At 41.4% G+C, this 23,652-nt stretch overlaps 1 protein-coding gene across 5 annotated transcripts in view; it reads right to left on the minus strand.

Moving 5' to 3' along the window:
* ARB2A (ARB2 cotranscriptional regulator A) overlaps positions 1-20,760 on the minus strand; it is a 251,607-nt gene extending 230,847 nt beyond the window's left edge. Inside the window, exons 1-3 of one of the 5 annotated variants that reach the window (XM_072030826.1) lie at positions 20,634-20,693; positions 17,403-17,532; positions 1,235-1,303 (exon numbers count right to left, since the gene is read on the minus strand). In XM_072030826.1, coding sequence (XP_071886927.1) covers positions 1,235-1,292 — 58 coding nt within the window. In that variant the 5' untranslated portion in view covers positions 1,293-1,303; positions 17,403-17,532; positions 20,634-20,693. Of the gene's footprint in view, positions 1-1,234; positions 1,359-17,402; positions 17,533-20,633 lie in introns of all 5 variants that reach the window. The other 4 variants (XM_038170230.2, XM_038170229.2, XM_038170233.2 and 1 more) reach the window with 4 other exon arrangements.
* Between the last annotated feature and the right edge of the window lie 2,892 nt (positions 20,761-23,652).

Here is a 23,652-nt window from a genome sequence, read left to right on the forward strand (position 1 = left end):
ACTTTCTTGCTGTGCAATTTTTCAAGTAAAAACTAGCTAAAGTGTTCTCAGAAAAATTTGAAGTTCTTTTGAGATCTGATCCACCATTCTTGCAAAAGATCTTTGACTCTCAAACTCAATTACAGACTGATTCAAGAGAGCTCAAATTTGATTTAAGAGAGCCCAAACTTGAGTGATTTTCAGGGGTCTTTCATGAGCTTAACAGGAGTTCACCAGATCATGTGAAGAAAATCACAGTCTCCCACAAAGTTTTAATTATGCGGAATACTTCTTGGGTACTAGCCCTTTATAAGAATCAAATTAATGCCAACTGTACAATGGAAGGTTTACTTTTCCAAACAGGAAGTATAATTTCCTCAACATAAATTAATTTGACAGAATTAATACAAGATTTAAAAAAAAAACAAACACCACCACATAGGTTTTTACCAAACCTTTCCGAAATATACAATTTTAACTGGAGAAGCACCATCTACCATCTCTGTATGATAAAAGATATATTTCTAATAATAAATTTGTAAAAATACAATTTTTACATTGGAGTTGCAAGGTTCTTTCTATTCTTTTTTTTTCTTCTGAAAGACAATTTAGAGAGTGTCTGATGCAAGCACTTTAAATCCAGTGTTCGGTTAGCTTACTTGCAACTCTAATCAACTCTGTGTACTTCTAAATCTGAAAAACATTCTCTAAAAAATGTCATTTATTGCATTTTTTTTCCCTAAAGATATTTACTCCACTGAGTCACTTAGGCACGATTATTTTTCTAAACATACAATTCAAAGAAAACTCTATGAAATCAATACGGAAATCAATGTCTTGAAAATGTTTTCACTGCTAACATCCTACAGCTAAAGAGATTTTTTAAAGCTATAATATGGATACAAAATGCTGAAACATAAGTAGCATAAAAATTAAAGTATACCCCTCAGAAAATAAGAACACAAAAGCACTGGTCAACTTCTTCAAAGGATACTTATGAAAATTTTAAAATTAATGGATTTCTTACTCTGTTACTCTTTACCACAGATCATTATTTTTTGAATCATCTTATGAAACTATCGATAATGGACCCCATTAGACAAAAAGCACTACATAGATAGACTCGTAGTGTTATCCAGTATTGCAGCTCCCAGAATCCAATCCTTAGTTAGATAGATGTGTTTTCCTTTCCTCAATATTAAGAGCTGTTTCTGAAGAGTCTATATATGTAAAAAGAAGGCAGAACAATTCATACCCTTTAACGCAGTAGTCTTCTCTTTTTCATCCGGGCCTCCTTGCTGGAGCTGAGCCATCCTTACCCAAACTGTCAGCAGAATTAAAATAGTAAAGTAAATGTGCATTTGTCATCAAAGGACAATCTGAAAATCAACAAGTTAGCAATTAACAAATTTACTGACTTCTGCTTCAAGAGATCTGATTTGCTACCACATATATATAAACAGAACTGCATATAATACAACAGAATTTGTTTTGAAAGCAAAACTTCCCTGAATATTATAAAATCTCACTCTATAATGTGGAAATGTGGAATTAAAATTGACCTTCTCTTCTTCAAAACTTATACTGGAAAAAGTCTTATCATGCTGTCTTGGATTAACAAGTTTCACAACATAGTGTGACAAAAATTCCTCTATCATACTTGGTCAGAGATTCACAAGAATGAACATTAACTTCTTAATCCTGAAGGAACATTTATCTAATAAATACTCCTTTTTTGCGACTCTGACATAGGATCAGTAAACGTTAAGCATTTTGGAGAAGCCACACACTTTTGAAAGTCCACAGTAGAAAATACAAGCAAAACCACAAAGAAGCAACAGAACATTCACAATCTCTACAGATTTTTCTTTTTCAATTAAGTAAATCGAATTGTTCACACCGCACTACACAGTCTTCAGTTTTAGTAAAACTACATGGAGTATGTATTTTTAAACCACTGTGATCTCTACAATACATTATCTATATCGAAAATTTATAGCGTAATTGTCCAGGTATGGAACAAACCTTAATATGTTCAAGGTGAGAATTTATATGCAAAATACATGTGTAAATTTTTTCCTGTTGCACAGAAGGCAACCCAGACATTCAAGTCTGCAGTCTCTTTCATCTTTAATCTGACACCAAGGGAGCAAACTACCATACCACAATCACTGCTTCTTCCTTTTCAATTAAAAGACTTCTATGCATTGAGTTCTCTTCCACTTTATCCTTTTAGTTCTTTGTTTCATCTGTCAGTCATTACCAATTTGTTTTATACTTTATCATGGATGAGCCTGCATGAACTGCATCTTGGTAGCAACTTGCAACTTTCAAACAAAGAGCCGCAGGATTTATCTGCTGTACTACCAGTTCCCTAAAAGTAACGACTGTAAGAAAGAACCTCAATATTGTTTGTCTTAAGTAATGGTAGTTCAGTGAAAGTACAGCAGGAAAAAAAAATAAAAAAAAAATGACAAAGATGGGGGGATTATTGTCTATTTCTTCAAAGAAAACCTAATACATGAAACATTTTCCTATAGATTAAGATAAAAAAATAAAATGTAAGGGGATGATAGTTACTAACTAAGGAGAGATTTTTATATATATATTATTTTTACCATTATTATTATTTGTGTTGTGGTTCAAGATAGTTAACTGTCTTCTACATTCTACAAGTTTGGGCTAGGGTTGACTTCGACACCTTCCTTTGTAGAAGGTGGTTCAGACTAAGGTGCTGCAAAATGACAGCACACTGTCAAAAGTCTCTTAAGCACAACTCCACCATGGAACCTTTACTTAGACCACACACTTTTTAAAATAATGATGCAACTCAGCACGATTCACGTAAGATGGACTTCTTTTTCGCTAACACTTTAATCACATTAGCCCCAATGAAAGAATTAATCAACATAAATAAGAAAAAAAATCTTTTTACTGGCATAAAGCATACTCAATGAAAATATTAAAACGACTCAAATGCTGATTCACATGTGGATTTTATGAAAGATTTTTCCTGGATGCTTCCATATAGTTCACTGACAGACCACCACTAGAAAATCTTGCCCATCATCAGTTTGTATGTTTCTAGCATAAAAACATGGACATTCTACCTAATCACCTTAGAAAGCAAACAAACCCACTCAAGTTAAAATTATTAAAAGTAATAGAGAGTGACAATGATAGTGATTTCTGATAGGCCAGATCAAAATTGTTCTTGTTAGACAGATCAGGCCATCTTCCCTACAAAAAATCTGAAAATTCACGATTGAATATAGTTAGGTTAATGCAGCTACAAATGACATACAGCTGCTCGAAGATTTCCTATTACCCAAGGTGAAAAATACAAAATTTATCTGAACAGATTTACTGTTTGATAAAATAATCCCCTTTTCCAAATCAGATAAATCAATGCAATGACCAACAGTTTCTGGCATTTTTGCCCCTAGAACGTGTACCTGGGTTCCTTTAACTGACCCAGACCTAGCCACTGAGGAAAGAATTGGTAACTTAGAGGTTTATTCACAAAGCTAGCAGCATCGAATATAAATAAATAATTAAATCTGAATTTAGCTCTGAGACAGAATTTCCAGTTCTTTTTGACAATGTAAAAAACTGTTACAGCAGCCACTGGAGGGAGGACTTGATATTAGAATGAGGATGAAACAGGCACACAGTATTTTATGTATTGTTTGTGTGAATACAGCACTCTGCTAAAACCCTCGCTGATATTTGATAAATGAGAAACAGAAGAAATTAGGTGAAAGGGTTGGAGTTCCTTTCTTTTACAAACAGATATTGCATGGAGTCTGATGGTCCAGAAACAAACACTGGGAATGTCTGCACACACAAATCTCCCTGAATACTTGCTTACAGGCAAAAGCAGGAATTGCAGTTTACTCTAGGAATCAGTTTTAAGCCACAGTCATCTTGAACTCCATACATTTAGCGCTCCACATAATTCACAAATGTCCTTCATCAGTTTCCCCATAATAAACACAGATCATTTTGAATGTTCTTCTTTGCAATTACTCAAAGATTCTTTATAAAACGTTTATTCTTTGGTTGTTTGTTCCAGTAACTATGCCAAGCACACATCTTAAAAAAAAATATTACCATTTCACCCAAGGAATACTTAAATAAGTTTATTTGTAAGGAAAATTACATTAATTTGTATGTATCTTGGTTTCCCATGCAAACTTTAAATATTCTATCACTAAATATATTATGTGTATTCTGCATTGCTTCAACCTCAGTGCCCAGTAATTTTGTCATCAGAAATATCACTGCTTCACAATGCTCCATTTTCACCAGACCCTTTTGAAAACAGTTGGACTGATGGATTCACAAACAAATCGTCAAAAATTTAAAACCAAAAAAAACACAGACATCTGCACACTTAAGATAGTAGGCATACAGATTTCATGTTCTTGTTTGTAAAGTGGTACTGGAAGTTTGGACTACAGAGCTGATCTGGACCTTGATAGGGCTTGATAGTGTTAGTCTTTAAATTAAAGTAGACACCCTATTGTATATTCTGACTCTGAAACAAGTGCACACATACACAGATTTTTACAGGCTTTAATTATTCCTCATTATGCAAATCCAACTAGAAATGTGGCAAAAAAACATTAGTATATGATTTTGCTATATACATTAGCAACAACTGAAATTAAGTCAACGTTATCTGGTACAAAAACTCCAAACAAAGTCCGTAAAAAGATGTAATGCTAACCTACCACAAGTGCAACGTAGAAGAAAATACACAGGTATTTTCAAGCAAACAACTCCCATCACTTTTATCTGGATATAATCCATACACGAGTCATCAGAATGCTGTGGTTACAATGCTTAATTAAAATACAGTTGAATTACAGTCTACTTCTTTGTAAACTGACATACTGAGCATGCTAGGGACAAGCGTGCATGAGGCTTGTGCAATGTGCCTGATGACCTAGAGCTAGTCTTCAGATACATGACTGGGAGACAGTTTTGGCTGTTAGACCATTTTCTGCATTGGCTCACATAAAACACAAGAAACATAACATTTTGTTGTTGTTGTTAATTTGGTTGGTTGATTTTTTTGTTTGGTTTGTTTTTGTCTAACTATATTTTACCTATTCCTACTTTTAGGACACTACAGATAACATCGGTAACAACTGCTTCAGGTAAGGTTATGCTTCACTTTTCTTGATTATTAAAGATCTTATTTGCTTACACTTAGGCTTGCCAACCTTCAGCTCTGAAAGACAACTATTTTCAGTCTGTTTTGAGTAAGTTTGGCTAAAATGTCTATATCTAGTACACAAAGAAGGTTCACAGGTAGGATCTTCCACGCAGTTCTGCTGTTAATGAGCAGCTCTAACATCTCCATGCTGCAGAGATCAGAAACTTTGCCAGAGGATCAGCTTATGTAGCACGTGCCTCTTCCTGTTCCCCTTTGAGCTTGCCCTGATCTGCTGAAGTAAAAACTGCTTTTTGCACACATTTATTACAGACTTATTAAGACTTATCAGAATTTCCAGAAAAATGTACCTATTTGCCTAGAGCATGCTCCATATAGCTGCAAAAAGACAGAGGGAAGGCGCACAGGAGGTGTGTAACAAACACTGGGATAGCAGGATCTTTTACCCCTGGAGTACACAGAAACTGGCAAGGGTCCCAAAATCCCCAAATCTCAGTACATCTTTGCACTGTACCAAACAGTGGTGGAACTTGCTGATAAAGTACAAGACCACAGCCTGCAAGAACAGTTGATTTATTTGCACAGCAGCTACCTTCTAATGTTATTTACCCCTTAAGCTCGAAGAGCAGAGGACTGTGTGCTGTATTCATTAGTGCCCCCACCTCATCAGCAACTCAGTTGTTTACACAGGGCAGAGTCAACACAATCCCACATACTGAAATTTTAATTGTTGTAGCTTAACAGACTTGAAATGCCGGAAATGACCTTCATAAATATATGCCCTGTAGACATGATCAAATAACAAACGTGCTGCAAGAATACAAAAGCAGGCAGCACAACCTCAGCACGGCCTCTGAGAGGTGTACCCGATGGCCTTACCAACCAAATGAGATGATTCAAAATGATGACCATCCAGGAACTCTTCTGCAGCAGCAACATGGTTAATGCAACAGTCTCTCAAAAATGTGTAGTATCAATACGTTAAGTGCATGGAGAACCCTACCTCCTGTGGTGAGGCAGATGGGTAGTACCCAGTCATTCAGGCAAGTAGCTCTGGGGACAGAAAAAAAAATCCTGCCGTGAAGGCAGGAGAATGTTGCAGAGGAGAACCCTGCTCAGAGGATGAATTTGCAGGTGTTCTTATGAGATTTACTTGATTCCTATGAAACAAAACGTTCTCAGGTAACCCGGTTTGCACTTTTCCCATTTTCAGGGCATTCAACCTGAGTAATTTGCTCCAATACTCAGTATTCCGGTCTGCTGGATTCCCATTTTAAGAACTCAGTAGAAACTTCTGCAGGATTTCCAAGCTCAGCACCCACAATGAGTAGGGCATTAATTTCACTGCACCTTTCACCATCATCTTCCTCAAAAATGCCACTAAGAATCCTCCATACACAGCAGATGACAGGGAAAATTCAAGGAAACAAAAGTTTATGAAAAATTAATATCTTTCAATTAAAACCTGAAAAAAAAAGCCTACCTTATATGTAATAATGTTATATTTGGTAAAAGATTCATATTATGTTGCTCCACTGTTGCACAGGGCTATTTATCAAGTGACGAGGACAAAAAGAAACATTGAAGAAACACTAATCTGGCAAACATTTGTGTGTGAAATGGTCTTTAATTACAGAATCTTATTTTCTCACAGTGTACATTGCAAGGATAAGTAATATTGGCACAATATTACTTCATAATTGCCCTGTGATAGTTTATTAAAAAAAAACACGTTTGGATGAATTTTTAAGATGATTGCACTAGACTGTTGGTTTTAACAGGATTCTGGCTTGAAAGATGGGGTGGAGAACACTGACTTTCAATAGCCTCATCTCTGTACATATTAAGTAGTTACAGGACAAAGTCAGAATTTTTAATCTTTTTTTCGTATGTCAGCTTCTCTCAAGCAATCCCATGGGTCAGCTGGGAGAGGAAAAGGCCTCCAAACACAGGAAAACTCAAAGACTCTCTTAATAGAGACACCAAAGTAATTTGCAAGATAGCCACAGATGAAGAGAGAGAGACTGGAAAATTAATGGGAAATGATTTCTGTTTTGGCTACCATGAAAAGCTGCCTAGACATACGCATATGTGTCTAGTACTTTAAAACCACTTTTTTTTTTCTCCTCACTCCCTTTGCTCTTAAGTAATATCTTGACTTTCAGAAGTGCTGCCTGCCATTAATTGAAGACTCCTGAAAAGATGACAGGCTGAGAGGCTGAAAATGCAATGAATACAGAACTGACTGTAGTCCAGATCCTAGCACACAGCAAAGTATTTTTAATCCTACTCAAGACTCCATGCTGAGGAGGTGCACAAAAAGAGGCTAAGGAAAGGTGAGAGGTGCACCTTCCTTTCTGTGAAATACTTCTTTCCTCCAACTCCTACCAGAACGTGTACATGAAAAGAATGAATATCACCACCCAGTCTGACTCCTCTGCATATAACGCAGGTGCTCTGATGACACAGAAATACCTAACAGAGATGGAAGCTATTCAGTATCAGATCACACACAACTGAAATGAGCGTGTGGGGCTACTGAAGACATCAGTTTATCATCGAAATCAAAAGTCAATACCCCAAATTCCCATAGCATACATACCTTTTTTGCAGTAGTGTCTGCCTCAATAGATCTGCCCTACAGCTCTGCCCACAGCATCCCCCATTACAAGACACCTTTCTCAATTTTATCATTTCTCTCAGCTTTACGATTACAGCATCTCAAATTTCTTTGGTCTGCCCCTCTGCTTTAGAGGCAGCACGTTATCTGCCCAACCAAACCCAGCACTACTGCTTCAACTATCTGACAAGCAACTCAGATAGCCTTGCAAAACACATGCAGCCCACAAATCTGGTTCTGCAAAGCAGCACTACATTATAGTGTATAAAAACAATGTGAGTAACATAAATTCATTACTCTTTTAGCTCATAATTTAAGACCTCCAACTCAAAATTGTGACTACCACTCTGATGCTTCTTTATACATCAATAAATTTTCTCTTCCATTTTATTCCAAAATAATAAAAAGGACCAAGATCTATATTAAAAAAAAAAAAAGTAAACATTTATTTTGTGTGAATTTCAGAAACATTCACAAAAAGGTTCCACTAATTGCTCAATTCAGTAATTAGAATCAGACAACTCTAGAGAGCTCTGCTACTGCCTTACCCCCAACCCTGCTTTATCTGCCCAGAGCAGAGACTGCTGCCACGGCATTGCAGAGCAGTCTAGGCTGGAAAAGATGTCTGGAGGTCATCTGGTCCAGCCTTCTGCTGCAAGCTGGGCCTATCCAGTAGGTAACCCGGGGTGCTGCCATGACCAGCCTTCAGTATTTCCAGTCAGGGAGACTCCACCACTCCTCCTAGGAACTTATTTCAATGCTCAGAGTTTTTAGCACATTTCCTTATACTCCGATGAAATTTTCCAACTCACCCGGCATCCTTTTGAAAAAGTTTGCCTCTTCAGACTGCTGTCCAACAGGACCTCCCGCTCCTTTTCGGCAGGGCTACATCCTGGCCAGCTCGCACAGCTACTTGCGGTTCACACCTTTCTCAGTGCACACCTTCATGGGTTTATCTCTTAGGCAATTCTTGACTTAACAGTAACCATCCCACACAGGAGCTAAAAGAAACTTCACCAACTTCTCCAAACCAGCCTCGTAAAAGTATTTGTGTATTTTGTGGAAAAAACAACATCTCCAACCAGTCAAAGCCCTCCATAGGAGGCCTGCCTGAGCATTTGTGGCTGCAGAAAGATTTAGCAGAACTCAGCCAAGGTCTACCACACTCAAAGGTGTGCAGACAGAAGCAACAGATGAGCAGGACCAGGGATGTGACGCATTTTGACAAAAACCATCACTAGAAAGTCACAGTTCTTGCTTGGAAGGCCCAGAGCTTCAGGCCAGGATTGCATCCTGGTAACCACGGGCCTTGCCCTCCTACAGCTATCAAACCCTCAGACCAACCACTTGTATTTAACTACAGCATGCCTTCAGAAAGGCCTTCAGTCTCAATTTTAATTTATTCAGTGCTGAAGACCCCACAGCTTCCAGAAATAGTTTCAAAGGTTAGTCACATCTTTCAGATTTTGTTTCCAGTCTCAATTACTCTGGGTTCAGTCACTAGTCCCTATGTCTCTGTCTGTTAAGGTTTCCCTCTCTTAATTTTCCCCTTACTTGATGAGCTGCAAGTTTAGGAGTCTTCTATGAAACTTTTATTCTAACTCAAAGTAATTTCTTTCCAGCTCCAGTGTTTCAAGCCAAACTCCGTAGCACAAACACTGCTAGGGTGGTGGCTTCTTGTTTCTCCTGATTTCTTTGTCTCACAATCTGACTTGCCTTTTTTTTTTTCTTCAGACTGCAGACCTAATTTACCAAATAACTGGGATAATGCCAAAAAAATTCTTTTCTATTTAACATTTAACCTGTCTTGGGTTGGAAGCATTTTGCTAGTGGTGATTTAATGTTATCTCCCAAGAATACTCAGCGAATTCCTAAATATTCCTATGCAGTATTTACTGAAGACTGTTACTTTTTCAGGAAGGGATTAAGTACCTCATGAACTACCTATTTTATTTACACTAAGCAGAGTCTTGAAGTAGATTTATTTTAAAGTAGTCAGTTTACATAACATTAAATCTATAATACTGGAACAGTAACTGCAATCAAGCAAACTCATAATCTGAATCAACAAAGAGTTCACTCTGTCAGTTAATTATTTATTAATACAGTTTTCCATTAGTATTCCGTTATTTTACCCACGTTGTGACAGCATGGTCTATTATTATCTGTATTGACCCACCCTCTTCTCTGAAGTACTGACATACCATCAGCACTTTTATAATCTTCTGGGATTTCTTTATCATACCAAGTATTATTTAAAATGAGTAACAATGGACAAAGGACTTCCTTTAACACCTCCTTCATCATTCTTTGGGTCAACTTAATAAATAATCGCTTTCACAAATTACAATAACTAACCAAGAAAACGAAGTGTCACAGGAAGTAGAGGACTCTTCAATGCTTAACTGACTGCGATTAGATGCATTTTCAGAAGGAATACCACTGTCAAATACAACTTATTGATTTGAATACCATGGTAGCTGAAAAATGTAACAGCTACAACAGAGCTTATTGATAAAATACAGTAATTACAGGACAAGGGTGATCAATCCATTGCATTATTCTACCTTTATGTCACCTTAAAATCAGAGTGAGAATACCTAAACCTAAAAAAAAAATAAAAAGAATAAAAAAACAAACCATGTACTCAAGCCTGTGTGTGTTAATATACTTATTTTTACATTCACCTCAATAGCAGCTGACCACATTGCTTCCCAAGACTACATGGAAATTAATGCAAGAGACAGAAATACCTTATATGGTGTGACAAATGGAAAAACACTGAACAGCACCAGCCTTATCCAGTGCAACAAAATAAGAGACTTCTGGAACAATCACATTACAGACAATACAAACACCTTCTCACAACTCACGAATTTCAACAAAATCTGCTGGATATTAGAACAGTATTACCTTTGAAAGTATTTTTATGTAAGCAAGATTTCATTTAAAAATGAAGTAAAAACTAAACAGAGCATTGAGGCCAGGTTAGTGGTGTAAGCACAGGGCTATTCATATCTGTAAGGAAAACTCACAGCACAACAAACAGGTTGCAAGAATAAAATAATAATGTAACCATCATACCTCTGATCTTTTATTTTTTTAATCTATCCTTAAGTGAAAGCAGAAAAAACAATCCAGTTGCAGCCATGTGGACATACAAGATAATCAATCTAGAGGCAAAAACCTTGTCTAAATTCCTTGTGTTGGGGAAAGGGGGAAAAAAGAAAGAGAAAAAATCTTAGAGACAACTAAATTTTCAGACTTTACACGCTTTGTAACAAAATTTTACTCCAAATATGAAAAAGGATCCAAAAAGAAAAAAAAGAAAACTGACGAAAGCAGATGAAAAGTAATTTTACAATAAAAATTAGTTAGTTAGTACGAGATCAGCAATGCTAGACAGAAGACACGTTTTCTTTATCTAAATTAAGTTTACTTGGAACAAACCTGGGAGGTAACACAAAATACCTGATAAATATCAAAAAAGTAGGGAAGGGACAGAGGACAGATCAGAACTTTAAAAGCACGTAAAAAACTTAGAAACTCCTCATCCAAACTGATTTGAAATTATAACTCCAGTGCTGTAAAACCAATCTCAATACAGCAGGGTCGTGGTTTTACCTAGGACAGAGTTGATTTTCCTCGTGACAGCTGGTATGGTACAGCGTTTTGGATTCAGGATGAGAACAATGCTGATAACACACCGACCTGTAGCTGTTGCAGAGCAGTGCTTGCACTAAGCCAAGGACTTCCCAGCTTCTCACACTGCCCTGCCAGTGAGGGGCTGGGAGAGAGCCAGGGCCAGGACAGCTGCCCCCAGCCACCAGAGAGATGTCCCATACCATGGGGCATCAAGCAGGACAATTATATGTGGGGGCTGGCCGGGGGGCTGCTGCTGCTCAGGGTCTGGCTGGGCATCGGTCAGATGATGGCGTTGCACTGTGCATCACTTACTTTGTACATTCTATAGCTATTATCATCATTATTATTTCCAGTCCTTTCCTGTCCTATTAGGCTGTCTTTATCTCAACCCATGATTTTTACCTTTTTTCCCCCTCACAATTCTCTCCCCCGTCACACTGGGAGGTGGGGGGCAAGCCAACAGCTGCATGGTGCCAAGCTGCCTGCTGGGTTACACCACAACAAGGAGACAAATATTATTTTTATATTCCTGGTAAAATACATCTTAACTAGCCAGATATTTCACTACCACAAGAATTCCTTATAAACTTCAAACGAAGTGGAAAGCAACTGCTTAAATAAGCCTACACCAAAAATGGCCCAACTTTTAAATATTTCTCAGTCTTGCAAGGGTCTTTGGAAGCAAATGTCTTCACTCCAACAGGTAGAGCTTTTGGGTAGCTGTCTCTGAAGCTTCAGAAATATAGCTAGTATTGCTTCAGGCTCTTCTAAGTTGGAAAGGGGAAATTCCACAATTTAGAAGGGTGCAGGGAAGAAATTCTAGCCTTTACATCTGATGTTGCTCAAGCTTGACATGAGGCCTGAAGAAACAAATAACTTAATGAGATCCTGGCAGCATCGCCCTGGGCTGCTTCAGGGAAGGCACTGCCAGCAGACAGGGGAGGTGGTCCTGCTTTGCTCAGCTCTGCTGAGATGCACCTGGAGTGCTGCGTCCAGCTCTGGGCTGCCCAGCACGAGACAGGCACGGCCGTCCTGCAGTGGGTCCGGTGACAGGTGATAGAGGTGAGGAGGAGCATGGAGCATCTGATACCTGGGAAGAGGCAGCAAGAGCTGGGACTGTTCAGCCTGGAGAAGAGATGAGTTGGGGCACAGGGTGAGGAAGAAGGGGTCTGTCTGGGTACCTAAGTTCACAATAAATGAAAAAGTGCAAACGTTTGTGCAAAAAGTATGTGTGTGTATGTGTTTACACATACATGTGTTAGTTACCTCCCACAATGGCAATGAACAGCCTTTAACAAGGGATGAGAAAATCATTACAAGCAGTCTGTGCATGAGCAAGAATCAGAGCTTTTGGTCTCAGGGGTTCCACTTTTGTGTTCCTAAGCATTTATTTCTGATTCTGATTCTTCAATTTCTGTGAAACAGACAAAATTTATCATCAAGAAACTGTCAAAACCACCAGGGCCACAGCCATGACAAATCTGTGAAAGCTGACAATGCTGGATATTACTCATTCTGTTGGCAATCATTCTCCTAAGTGCATTAAAACACCTTCCAGCTGGTTAAAATCACCTTGTAGATGCACAGAGCCTTAAAAAGGTCCATGTTGTCTTTCCACATCTGATAGCATATTATACGTGTGTACACCTCCACTACTCAAAGACACTGACAACTCCACAGGTATTGGGAAATATCAAAATTAAGGTTGTTTACCCACACTTAGTTAAGCTCCCATGCACTAAACTCCAGTATTATACAAAAAACAACGTGCAGAAAGTCAAAATAGGACAGACAACATCTCATTCTCTCCTACTTCTCAAAGTCAGCATCATCTATACCTAATCAGACGTCCAGCATGGCCTTACCTAAATTCCTTTTAAAAATACACATGACGAATACCCCAGAGCTTTCCTGAAGTTACATTCATGTTGCTGGTTAAGCTCATGCCTGAACCTCATCCTGAGCCTCGACAGACAAACACAGAACCTGCCAGACCTCCTGCCTTTTGCTCTGCTCCCCCTGCTGTGCCTGAAGGCGGATGACTGGGAGGCAAGGGGACCTCTGCCAAGGAAGTTTAAGATCCCCTCGCCTTGCATGCTGGGTGTCAGCACGCAATTCCCAGCACCTACAGAGAAACCACATCCCCAGCCTTAGTGATTGCCATTAAACTGCTGTGTTTGACATAGCAGCAGGATTTTGGCTTTAAACAGAAATCTACTCTGATGCCAAACTACCCTTTGCAGGTGAGGATTCTTCCAAACTCACACGGCTTTTGTCACAGACCTTTACTTCTAGGCCTATAGGCAGTTCAGAAGTTTATGTCCTTCCTCTTTCTAGCAACCCCTCCTATACCTGTTGTGTCTTTCTCAGTCCCTCTAGCCTGAAAAATTATTGCTGCTTTCCCCTGGAATAACCTCCTGTGGCCCAAAGTGTTTCTGAAACGGGAGGGCCCAAACTGACCATGCCCAAGCAACGTGCAGAATGAAATTACCACATAGCAGTTTTAAACATCCCTTCTGACTATATATCCCAGAAAAATGATTACCCTCCTTGCAACAGCACAATGTTACTGACTCACATTCAGGCTATGATTCACCTAGAAATCTGGAATTATTTTTTCTGTAATTACTGCTATTTTATGTTTATGTAGGGAACTATCTAGCCTAAGCACAGTCCTTTGCATTTGTCCTTTCAAACCACATCATTTCTTTCATGTTGTTTCTCTGCTTTTTTTCTAAGCCATTTGAAATTCTAAAGTTACTTTTCACGGAACTTGAATCCTCTCCCAGCCTGGTACTTTCTGTAAAATTAATAAAGTTACTCTCTATGCCATCATCATCCAAGTCATTAGCAAAGTGAAGGCATAATCACATTTGTTTTTTTCCACTGCACTTCTCCCTTTGTCTGTGCCTGGAACGAAGGTGTTCATTTAGAAAGCAGCAATTCATTTTTTTTTGTTTGACCTTCCTCTCTTGAGCTGCAAGCATGACCTTAATGTTTCTCCTAACCTAAGTTCTTCCTCCCCCGTATTTAAGTGCCTCTCAATCACTCCCTCCCATTTCTCGCACAGTCTCCGAGTCCCACTTGGCCTCAATTCACCCTGCACGCTCCTAGCAGCGCTCCTCTCCCTTCCTTCCTGAACTGTCCTTGTTTGCCCTTCCAGTGCAAGAGCTTAAACAAGAGGATGGCCAATTCCACAACCCCTTCCAGACCTCCTCCTGCCCACTCATCACCGGCTCCCTTCACACTGCCATTACAGAACAGGCATGGGAGTGATTAAAGCCCCTAAGGACCCTCCACACACACGGATGGCAAAATCTGAGCTTCTCACAGGAATGCACTACTATCTTTGACAACTCCAGTTTCTCTCTGGTAGAAACGCACCAGCATTTTCTCTCTCACACCAGGAAAATGCAGGTATGGGTTGGTGTCATTAAGGAAATGGATTTCCCATCTCAAAATAATTCCATCTCCCTTCCCCAACTACCCCACACAGGCTCAAACTTCTTGTTATTTTGGTGGGGTCCTCTCACAGTTAGCTGCTCCTTAGGGATTTATTGTCATTTTTTTGACTACCAGAACAAAGTATGAAAAGTCAAAAAAAAAAAAAATGCCCACAGAATGATGTTGGGAAAATAGTGAACGAGAACTTAAAGCGCTCCTTCAGGAACTTACATTCAACCTATCTGATATTTGCAAAGCTGGTGGGATGATTCACACAAATGTAATGCTAGGAACCACGACATATAACCTATTTAGTAAGAGCAGAAATGGAGATCATATGGCACTGCATGCCAAAAACGTCACTGTCTGCTTCTGAGTCACTGACAACTGAAAATTACGTCTTAAGAAATAAAGTACAAGTGAGGACACTGGCCGGGGTTCACTACAGACACGAAACCTCACTTAGCATGGTCGTTAGGAATCTACTGCATCTTGCTGGAAAAAAAGTTTCATTATCACGGTGGACATGAGGCCAAATGAGCTAACCTGGAGGTCTCGTGCTGCCACTATCAGAACGTGCTTGAAGTTTCTAGAAATTGAGGACAATTTCTTATGCTGGGAGACGTTAAATCCAACCCAAGGGAAAGCAGTGCTCAGCTTCATCCAGACAGATAACAAGTACTCCACCGTGTCACACAGAACAAATACAGAAGAAAGACAGTTCCTGCCCCTAGGTCTTGGAATCAAAGGACACATATTCCCAAACACAGTTTTGCAAAATGACTCAAGTGGTCCCAGCCCCTACCCGTGCTACCCGCTCACCTGTGCTGACAGAACTGCTGGCAGCAATGCATGGTGAGCCTGTGCACTGCAGTGTATTTATTTTTAGCAGTATATTTTAATTTACCAATTCCCAGAGTTGGTTCATTACCTGGTACAACTGAGGCGACAGGACAGAACAAGGCAGGAGCACACAGCTGCTGCCTGAGAACTTTTACCAGCCTGATTTGCCAACACGGACAGGAAAGGAACACATGCAGGCAAAGCAAAAGAGGGGCTCCATCACTTTGACAAGCAAAGTTGTAAATTTCCTTGTAAATTTCACACTCTGGTGTTCCAAAATGCAAACATTTGAAGTAAAGTATCAAGAAGCCTACATTAACTTTTGACTCATTGACTACTATGTATAAAATGTGTTTGTAGTATTTGCTGATTTTGATAATTCTGCTTACTCTGAAATATTCCTCACTGGCTTGGACGTGGACAGCTACACTGATGCAGTGTTACGGGTTGGAAGTTGCCGTGATATATATACACAATTCCCAGTAACTCAGTTAAACAAGGAGATTTAGATTTGCACAGAATATATGATAATGCATAAATATGGCATTCACTCAAAAGTGGTTTTCAAGGCTTTATGAAGCCAGCCATGCAGGACTTTAAAAGAAACCACAACCACTGCATTATCTGTTGGACTTGGTCTCTGACATAACAGTCAGCTTGGTGTACTGACGTGATCAATCAGAATCAACTTGTCTGTCTTCTCAGAGAAGTAGTTATTACTAGAAGAAAAAAAAAAAAAAAGACCAAAAAACAAACAGGACAGTTTTCCTTCAAGCACAGAGGTTACACAACAGCTGCTACGTACAACACAACTGATAACTCCAGCATGCAGCAGAAGCAAAACAGCGAGGTCCAGAACAAGCACCTTCCCCCAGCACAACACACTCCAGCTAAGGGATGATGAAGAAAAGCAGAACCTGTGTTTCCTGCGTCCCACCCGCAGCCCTCACCACGTGTGCTGCGTAAAGCTGACACAGTGAAGGCCACCAGACCAGATACGTATGCACACAGCAGCTGAAACGTCCGGAGAAATCAAAACAAATATCTTTAAAGATTTAATTGCAAATGGAAAATGGCAACTTTATGAATCTTGTAATTCAGACAAATAGAGACGAGCTGCCTTGGGAAATAGCTCACAATTTCCAAAGCTATCTTCCTATTAAATTTCTTATTTCTTATCTAAGTCTCAGAGATGCCTAGGGATAGGTACAGTAATCAAGAACTTTTTCAAAACAGTCCAAAACTTTTTTTCAGTTTGCCCCTCTCTAAAAACTTTTTAGCTCAAACCTTGACCTGAAATTGGCAGTAAACAGGCAAAGCTCCTTATGAACAACTGATAATGACAAAAAAAAAAATGCAAAAAACTGAACAGTGTAACGTGACAAGTCTAACCTTGAACACACTAGCATCACGAAACAGAAACACTTTAACACTCGGTATCACTGGTGCTTCAGGTACTGACCTGCTTGCCGTCAGCACCAGAATTGCTCACTGCAGTCTGACTGACAGCATGCACAGGCAACTTTGATTTGAAGCAGCATGTCTCCCTCTAGGCATGTGATAAAGATTTTTTTTTTTCCCTTTACCAGCCTGATAAAACAAACCTATTTGCTTACAGTACAGTTTTGTAAATTTACTCCGGTACTAAACATATTGATTCAGCTAATACCACAGCTTTCAAAACAATACCTTTTTTGTGTAGGTATTAAAGATCAGTACTTGCAACACTCCGATGTCTACACAGCAGGCTGGACACAGACTGCTCCCCTCCAGTTTCTGCCAGGCATTGGGAAGCCACAAGGCTTAGAAACCAAAGCAGCTGTAATGAAGAAACACCTAAAATCAGCTGGACTAACTCTATGTGGGTCTCTTTAGGATACCAGCTCAAGAGAGTACCAGCTGGGGTCCTAGCTCCATCAGCAGGAGGTTGGTATGGCTGAAACCCTCCCCAGGGCACAATGGAGTAAGAGCAGCTAGGTACAGGTAACGACAGCACCAGGCCTCGAGTGGGACACTGTCCTCACCAGAGGTTTTGTCAGCAATTAACTCGCCAGAGCAGGCTGGTTGGGAAAGTGGTAATGGTGGAATTGAGCACTGTCAGCTCAAGTACAAGGTAGCTCGGGCTGCAGGTTCACCATCAGCTGAAGCCCACCTGATATAAGACTTTACCCTCAGGGGAGGCAGTCTGTGCCTTCTCCACATCCTGGTGTCTCCTTTTCCACACCCTTCATCTTCTGAAGGCATTCACCTGTGCTTGCGAGCTGGCTGATGTGACTGGGCAGGGAACATTGTACTTCTGGAGCTGTGCATTAGCTGGGTGCATTTCCTGACCTGGCTCACGATCCCTCAGACCACCACGAGGGACCAGGCAGGAAGGAGTGCTGCCCTTTCCAGCAGCAGAGGGGACATAACCTGCCCTGAACGGGCTGCGAAACCGCACCCCGGGCACCCTCTGGTGTGAGCATAGCAGGAGTGAAATGACTTGGAGGTCTCAGCCTAATTCCTAGAAGCAGTCAGCCATAAAACAAGAACCACGACGAGAACTGGCACTAATAATTATCTGACGGTGAGCTGAGCAGAAAGGTCAAGGATCGCACAAAATTGAATGCCATGTCTTTTCACCATCCGCCACAATTCAGTCCCATTACAAGAAGAGTGGATGGGACACTGTGATTAGCTAAATATTAACTTCTCAGAGTCCTCACCCCAGAGTCTTCCACTCAACAATAAAATGAGCATATATGTGTGATGCACACTCTAACTGCAACGCTTAAAATACTGAACAACATCCATACAAAACAGCCATTAACTTGTACTTCCAAGAGTTCCACTCAGTGCAAATCTGTGAAGCTGACCTGCAGACCAAGTAGACAGATGCACGCTTGCGAAGAGAAGAGGCGCACACACAAAATTCATAGGGCAGCATCAAATTTCATAAGCAGATGTTTTCATTTTTCATTTGTTTCAGTGAGTGGAAAAAAATTAAGACGACATGCATTCATTCTTTGTACGTATGCTTTACTTCAAAGAATTCCAGGAATCTACTGTAAATGTGAAAAACTCCTCAGCCACCACAGCACACTGTTCCCCACAAGAACAGTGGGTCAAACTCAAAGTACCAGCTATAGAGTCACATGCAGAACTTTTTCTGTAGAGCCTGGAATGGACAAAACCTCCAAAGTCAGAGCTGAGTCTTCAGGGGGAAAGCAAGCACAGACACCATCGACAAGGCTCCAGCAGTGCCAGGTATTTCAGTAAGGCAGTCCGAGCGTGCACCATGCTTCTAAAATGATGATGCCCCTGTCCACCTGCACCCCAGGCCTGACGGATGTCTTCACCTCACCTGCCAGCATCAGCTCAACTATTTGGGGCAAAAAGCCTCAGGTCATTGAAAATGCTCTAAATGTTACACCGGCTTCTTTGAAGGCAGACAACGTCACCATTGTACCCTCTGCCGTGCCACCGAGCCACGTTCCAGGTGCGCCCAAGGACAGGCAGCCATCCTTGCAGCTGCTGCTGCTTTCCCAGCACTGCTTTTGCCAGCAGCTGTCCCCAAGGCCTCCTACCTGCTCCCTGCAAGTGAAAAACCACCAAGCAGAAATACCATCATTTTACTTTTTTTTTTTTTTTTTTTTTTGAAGATTTGCTAAGCAGGCTAACGTGAGATTGCACAGCTGGGCCCGAGCCACAACAGAGATAAAGCAGAACCGTCCCGAAGGCAGGCAGCACTTTGTGGGAACTGGAGGAAAAGCCAAAGCTTCTCCACCAGGCTGGGCTGAAAGGAAGGGCTGATGAGCAACAACTGGTGGTTCAGAAGAACAAGCTGCGAGTGGCCTACCTGCCAAGCGAAAACCCAGCACTCATTTACCTAGTACCTACTGCATTTACCTAGACCTGGGCGACTCAGATGTGCCCTGTGTTTTGTGAAGCTGCTGTACCACGAGGAACTGCCACCCGGCCAGGAGCTCCGACCCCAGGGCAGCCGACCCCTGCCTGGCACAGGGAGCTCCGTGCTCACACCACGTCTGGGGGTGCAATCCAGTGGGTAAAGCGATAAAATAAAAAAAGCAGGTAAAGTGATAAATGGGTGAAGCGGTAAAATAAGTAAGGTGAGGACCCGTGGCGATGGTGTGTGCCAGGGGGGAATAATGTAAATAGTAAAAGGAAATAAAAAAAATAATTAAGGTGGAGTTGGTAAATGAAGTAAACGAGCAGATAAAATAATTAAGAAGAATGGGTAAAGAAAGTGAATGAAATAAGGAGTAAATGAAATGAAAATAAAAACGTAAATGAAATAAACAAAAGTTAAAATGTAAATAAAATAAAATGAAAATAAAAACGTAAATGAAAATAAAAACAAATGAAAATAAAAACGTAAATGAAAATAAAAACGTAAATAAAATGAAAGTAAAAACGTAAATAAAATGAAACGAGCAGATAAATCGAATATTAAAATAAAATAAGTGGAAAAATAATTAAAGGGTAAGAATAATAAGGTAAATAAAACGAGCAAATGCATGAAATGAGCAAATAGAACGCAGCAGAAAATAAAATGAAATAATAAAATAAAATAAAATAACATAAAATAAAATAAAATAAAATAAAATAAAATAAAATAAAATAAAATAAAGCAAAACAAGAACGCAGCCAGGAAACGGCAGGACTGAGGGTTGGGGCCCTGCCACCCCCCCCCCCCCCTTCCCGCACCGGGACCGGGGCAGCGCGGCCGGACAGACCGACACAGACACGGGACGGACAGACGGACACCCGCACCCCTCCAGCCGCCCCCATGGCCCCCATCTCGGCGGCGCGGCCTCCCTGGGCCGTGCGGGGCGGCGCCGGGACCGGGACCGGGGCCGTGACCGGGTCGGGACCGCGCCCCCACCCCCCCCCCCCCGCGCGGCGCCGTCCCGCACGTACCTGGGCCCGGACACGCGGGGCGGGGCCTGCGCCTCCCCCCACCCCCCTCCTCCTCCTCCTCCTCCTCCTCCTCCTCCCCCTCCCCGCCTCGTTCCGCTCCGCTCCGCTTCCGGGGTCCGCCGCCGTGACGTCAGCGCGCGGGAGTGGTGGAGGGCGGGCGGGGAAGCCGGAAGGGGGGAGGCAGCGCTGGTGTTGGTGGTGGGGGGGTGTGTGGGGGGGGGAGTTCGGGTTAATAAAGTGAGGAATGAAAATAAAAATGAAAATAAAAATGGAAATAAAAATGAAAATAAAAATGAAGTGAAAGCAGCAAAGCGGTCGGGGGCAGGTGAAAAATAAAAGCCCGCGGCTGCCTCCTCACAGGTTTGCCCCAAGATTTGCCCCAAAATGTTGGTGGGCGCCCTGAGCGGCGCTGCCGTGCTCGCCCTTGCTCTGCTCAAAAAGCCTGCCAGGTCTGGTCAAAAGCACTGTGAGCTAGGACTGGGCCAGGTCTGTGCGGGAGAAGGCACATTGGTCATGCAGGTTGCTCCCAGCACTGTTATTCTGGTGGAAAGCAGGATGCCTCAGTGACCCCCCAACACCCACGAAAGGAATAAGAGAAATCATCCTCATCTCCATGCAGAAGGCACCGTAATGTAGGCTCAAAATAGTGGAATATCACAAGTTGGCAGGGAGCCACAAAGGTCGGCAAGTTCAACTCCTGGCTCCGCACACCACCACCCAAAATTCATAGCCTATGTCTAAGAATATTGTACAAATGCATCTCAAACTCCATCAGGCTCAGTGCCCTGACCACAGCCCTGGGCAGCCTGTCCCAGTGCCTGACCACCCTCTGGGTGCAGAACCTTCCCCTAACCCCCAGCCTGACCCTCCCCTGTCCCAGCTCCATGCCGTTCCCTCAGGTCCTGTCGCTGTCCCCAGAGAGCAGAGCTCAGTGCCTGCCCCTCCACTCCCCTCGTGAGGGAGCTGCAGGCCGCCATGAGGCCTCCCCTCAGCCTGCTCTGATCTGGCCTAAACAAACCCGGGGACCTCAGCCGCTCCTCACATCTTGCCCTCTAGACCCTTCACTATCTTCATAGTCCTCTTTTGGACACTCTCTAATAGATTGATGTCCTTCATATATTGTGGCAACCAAAGCTGCACCCAGTACTCGAGATAAGGCCACACCAGTACGTAGCAGAGCAGGACATCACTTCCATCAACCAGCCAGCAGTACTGTGATTGATGTGCCTCAAGATGCGGTTGGCCCGTTTGGCTGCCAAGGCACACTGCTGACTCAATGTTTAACCAGAATCCCCAGATCCCTTTCCAGGAAGCTGCTCTCCATCCACTTGTACCCACCCTGTACACGTATTCAGGGTTGCCATGATTCAGGTGCTGAATACAGCACCTTGTTTAAGTTTCAAGTGGTTGGTGATTGCTCAGCCCTCTCATTTGTCAAGATCTTTCTGCAAGGCCTCTTTACTCTTTGGGGATTCAACAGCTCATGCTAATTTAGTATCATCCAAAAGCATATTTGACATGCATTTGAGCCTTTCATCAAGTCCTTCATCTTTTATAAAACCACTGAAAAGAACTGGTCCAGAAAATGGAGCCCCGTGGAACCCCACTAGTGACTGGCTGCTAGCCTGATGTGATTCCATTTACTATAATCCTGTGATCCTGACCCATCTGCCAATCGTTCACGCACCATATTATGTATTTGTCTAGCTATGTGTTGTTTGTCCAGAAGAATACTGTGAGAAACAGTATTGAAAGCTTTGCTAAAATCCAAAAAGATTGCATCTACTGTCAGATGACATCTACTGTCTTCCCTTGGTCAACTAGATGGGTGACCTAGTCATAAAAGGAAGTTAAGTTACTTAGGCAGAAGATTTCCCTCATGAACCAGTGTTGGCTATGACCAATGACTGCATTGTCTTTCAGATTTTTCAGTAACTCCCAGAACAGACTTCTCCATAACTTTACCAATTGAGACTGACAGGTCTGTTATTCCCAGGGTCTTCTTTCTTGCCCTTCTGGAAAACTGGGGCAACACTTGCCAGCTTCCAGTCATCTGGGACCTCTCCATATTCCCAAGACCATTGAAAAAAATTAAGAGAGGCCTCGTGATGACATCAGCCAGCGCTTTCAGCAGCCTGGGATGAATCCCATCAAGCCCCTGATACAATTCCCTATGGGGAACATTACTGAAGGTGGGGGTGATGATAAGTCAGAATAACCAGAATTGTAATGGCTGACAAGGAGACAAGAGAAGCCTAAGCTGAAAGGCAGTTATCAGGTAGGAGATAAATGAGTAGGAGCACTCCTTAGGGACCATGATAAGTTTTTGGACATAATATGTGCAATATACTCATTAATAAGATAGAGATCAGAATTTGTTATGCACCCATGCAATTTGCAGATGACACTAAGTTGAAAGGTATTATGAGTAATGATCTTCTTGGCTACAATGAGAGAAATGGGAGGAAATTTAACAGTATAAACTGCAAAATCAGTCACTGAAAGAACAGTACACTTTTGCTATAAACTCATTAGTTACGGTAAATGAGGAGAAAAGGGGTCTCTTTATTAAGATTAAGATTTCCTGAAGACCTCTTGAGACCTGATTTCTCTATATTTGCCGTTATGGCTAAGCCATCTAATAGCAGATGGTCACAATCTGCAGCAGAGAGGCATTTCTCTCTCTCTCTCTCTCTCTCTCTCTCTCTCTCTGTCTTTTTTTTTTTTTTTTTTTTTTTCTGGTATGAGCTAGGCATCCATCATATATGTTCACCTGGATTTGGTCTGTAAAGGAGTCCTTACAGTTTTCATGCCTTTGTTTTTCCTCTCTAAAATAATAAAATATAGGACACAGGCTTTATTCCTTACCCATGAAACAATTAGGAAATTTAATTTGAAAGAAAGTGAGGGAGTTTCAAAGAGGAAAAAATTGTCATGTCAAATTGCTTGTCATATGAAATTAACAATGACACTGCACTGAAAACAGCACAGAGGGAAAAAAATCAAACTTGGGAACAAG

Source organism: Anas platyrhynchos, chromosome Z, assembly GCF_047663525.1.
Source record: "Anas platyrhynchos isolate ZD024472 breed Pekin duck chromosome Z, IASCAAS_PekinDuck_T2T, whole genome shotgun sequence".
Taxonomy (NCBI): Eukaryota; Metazoa; Chordata; class Aves; order Anseriformes; family Anatidae; genus Anas; species Anas platyrhynchos.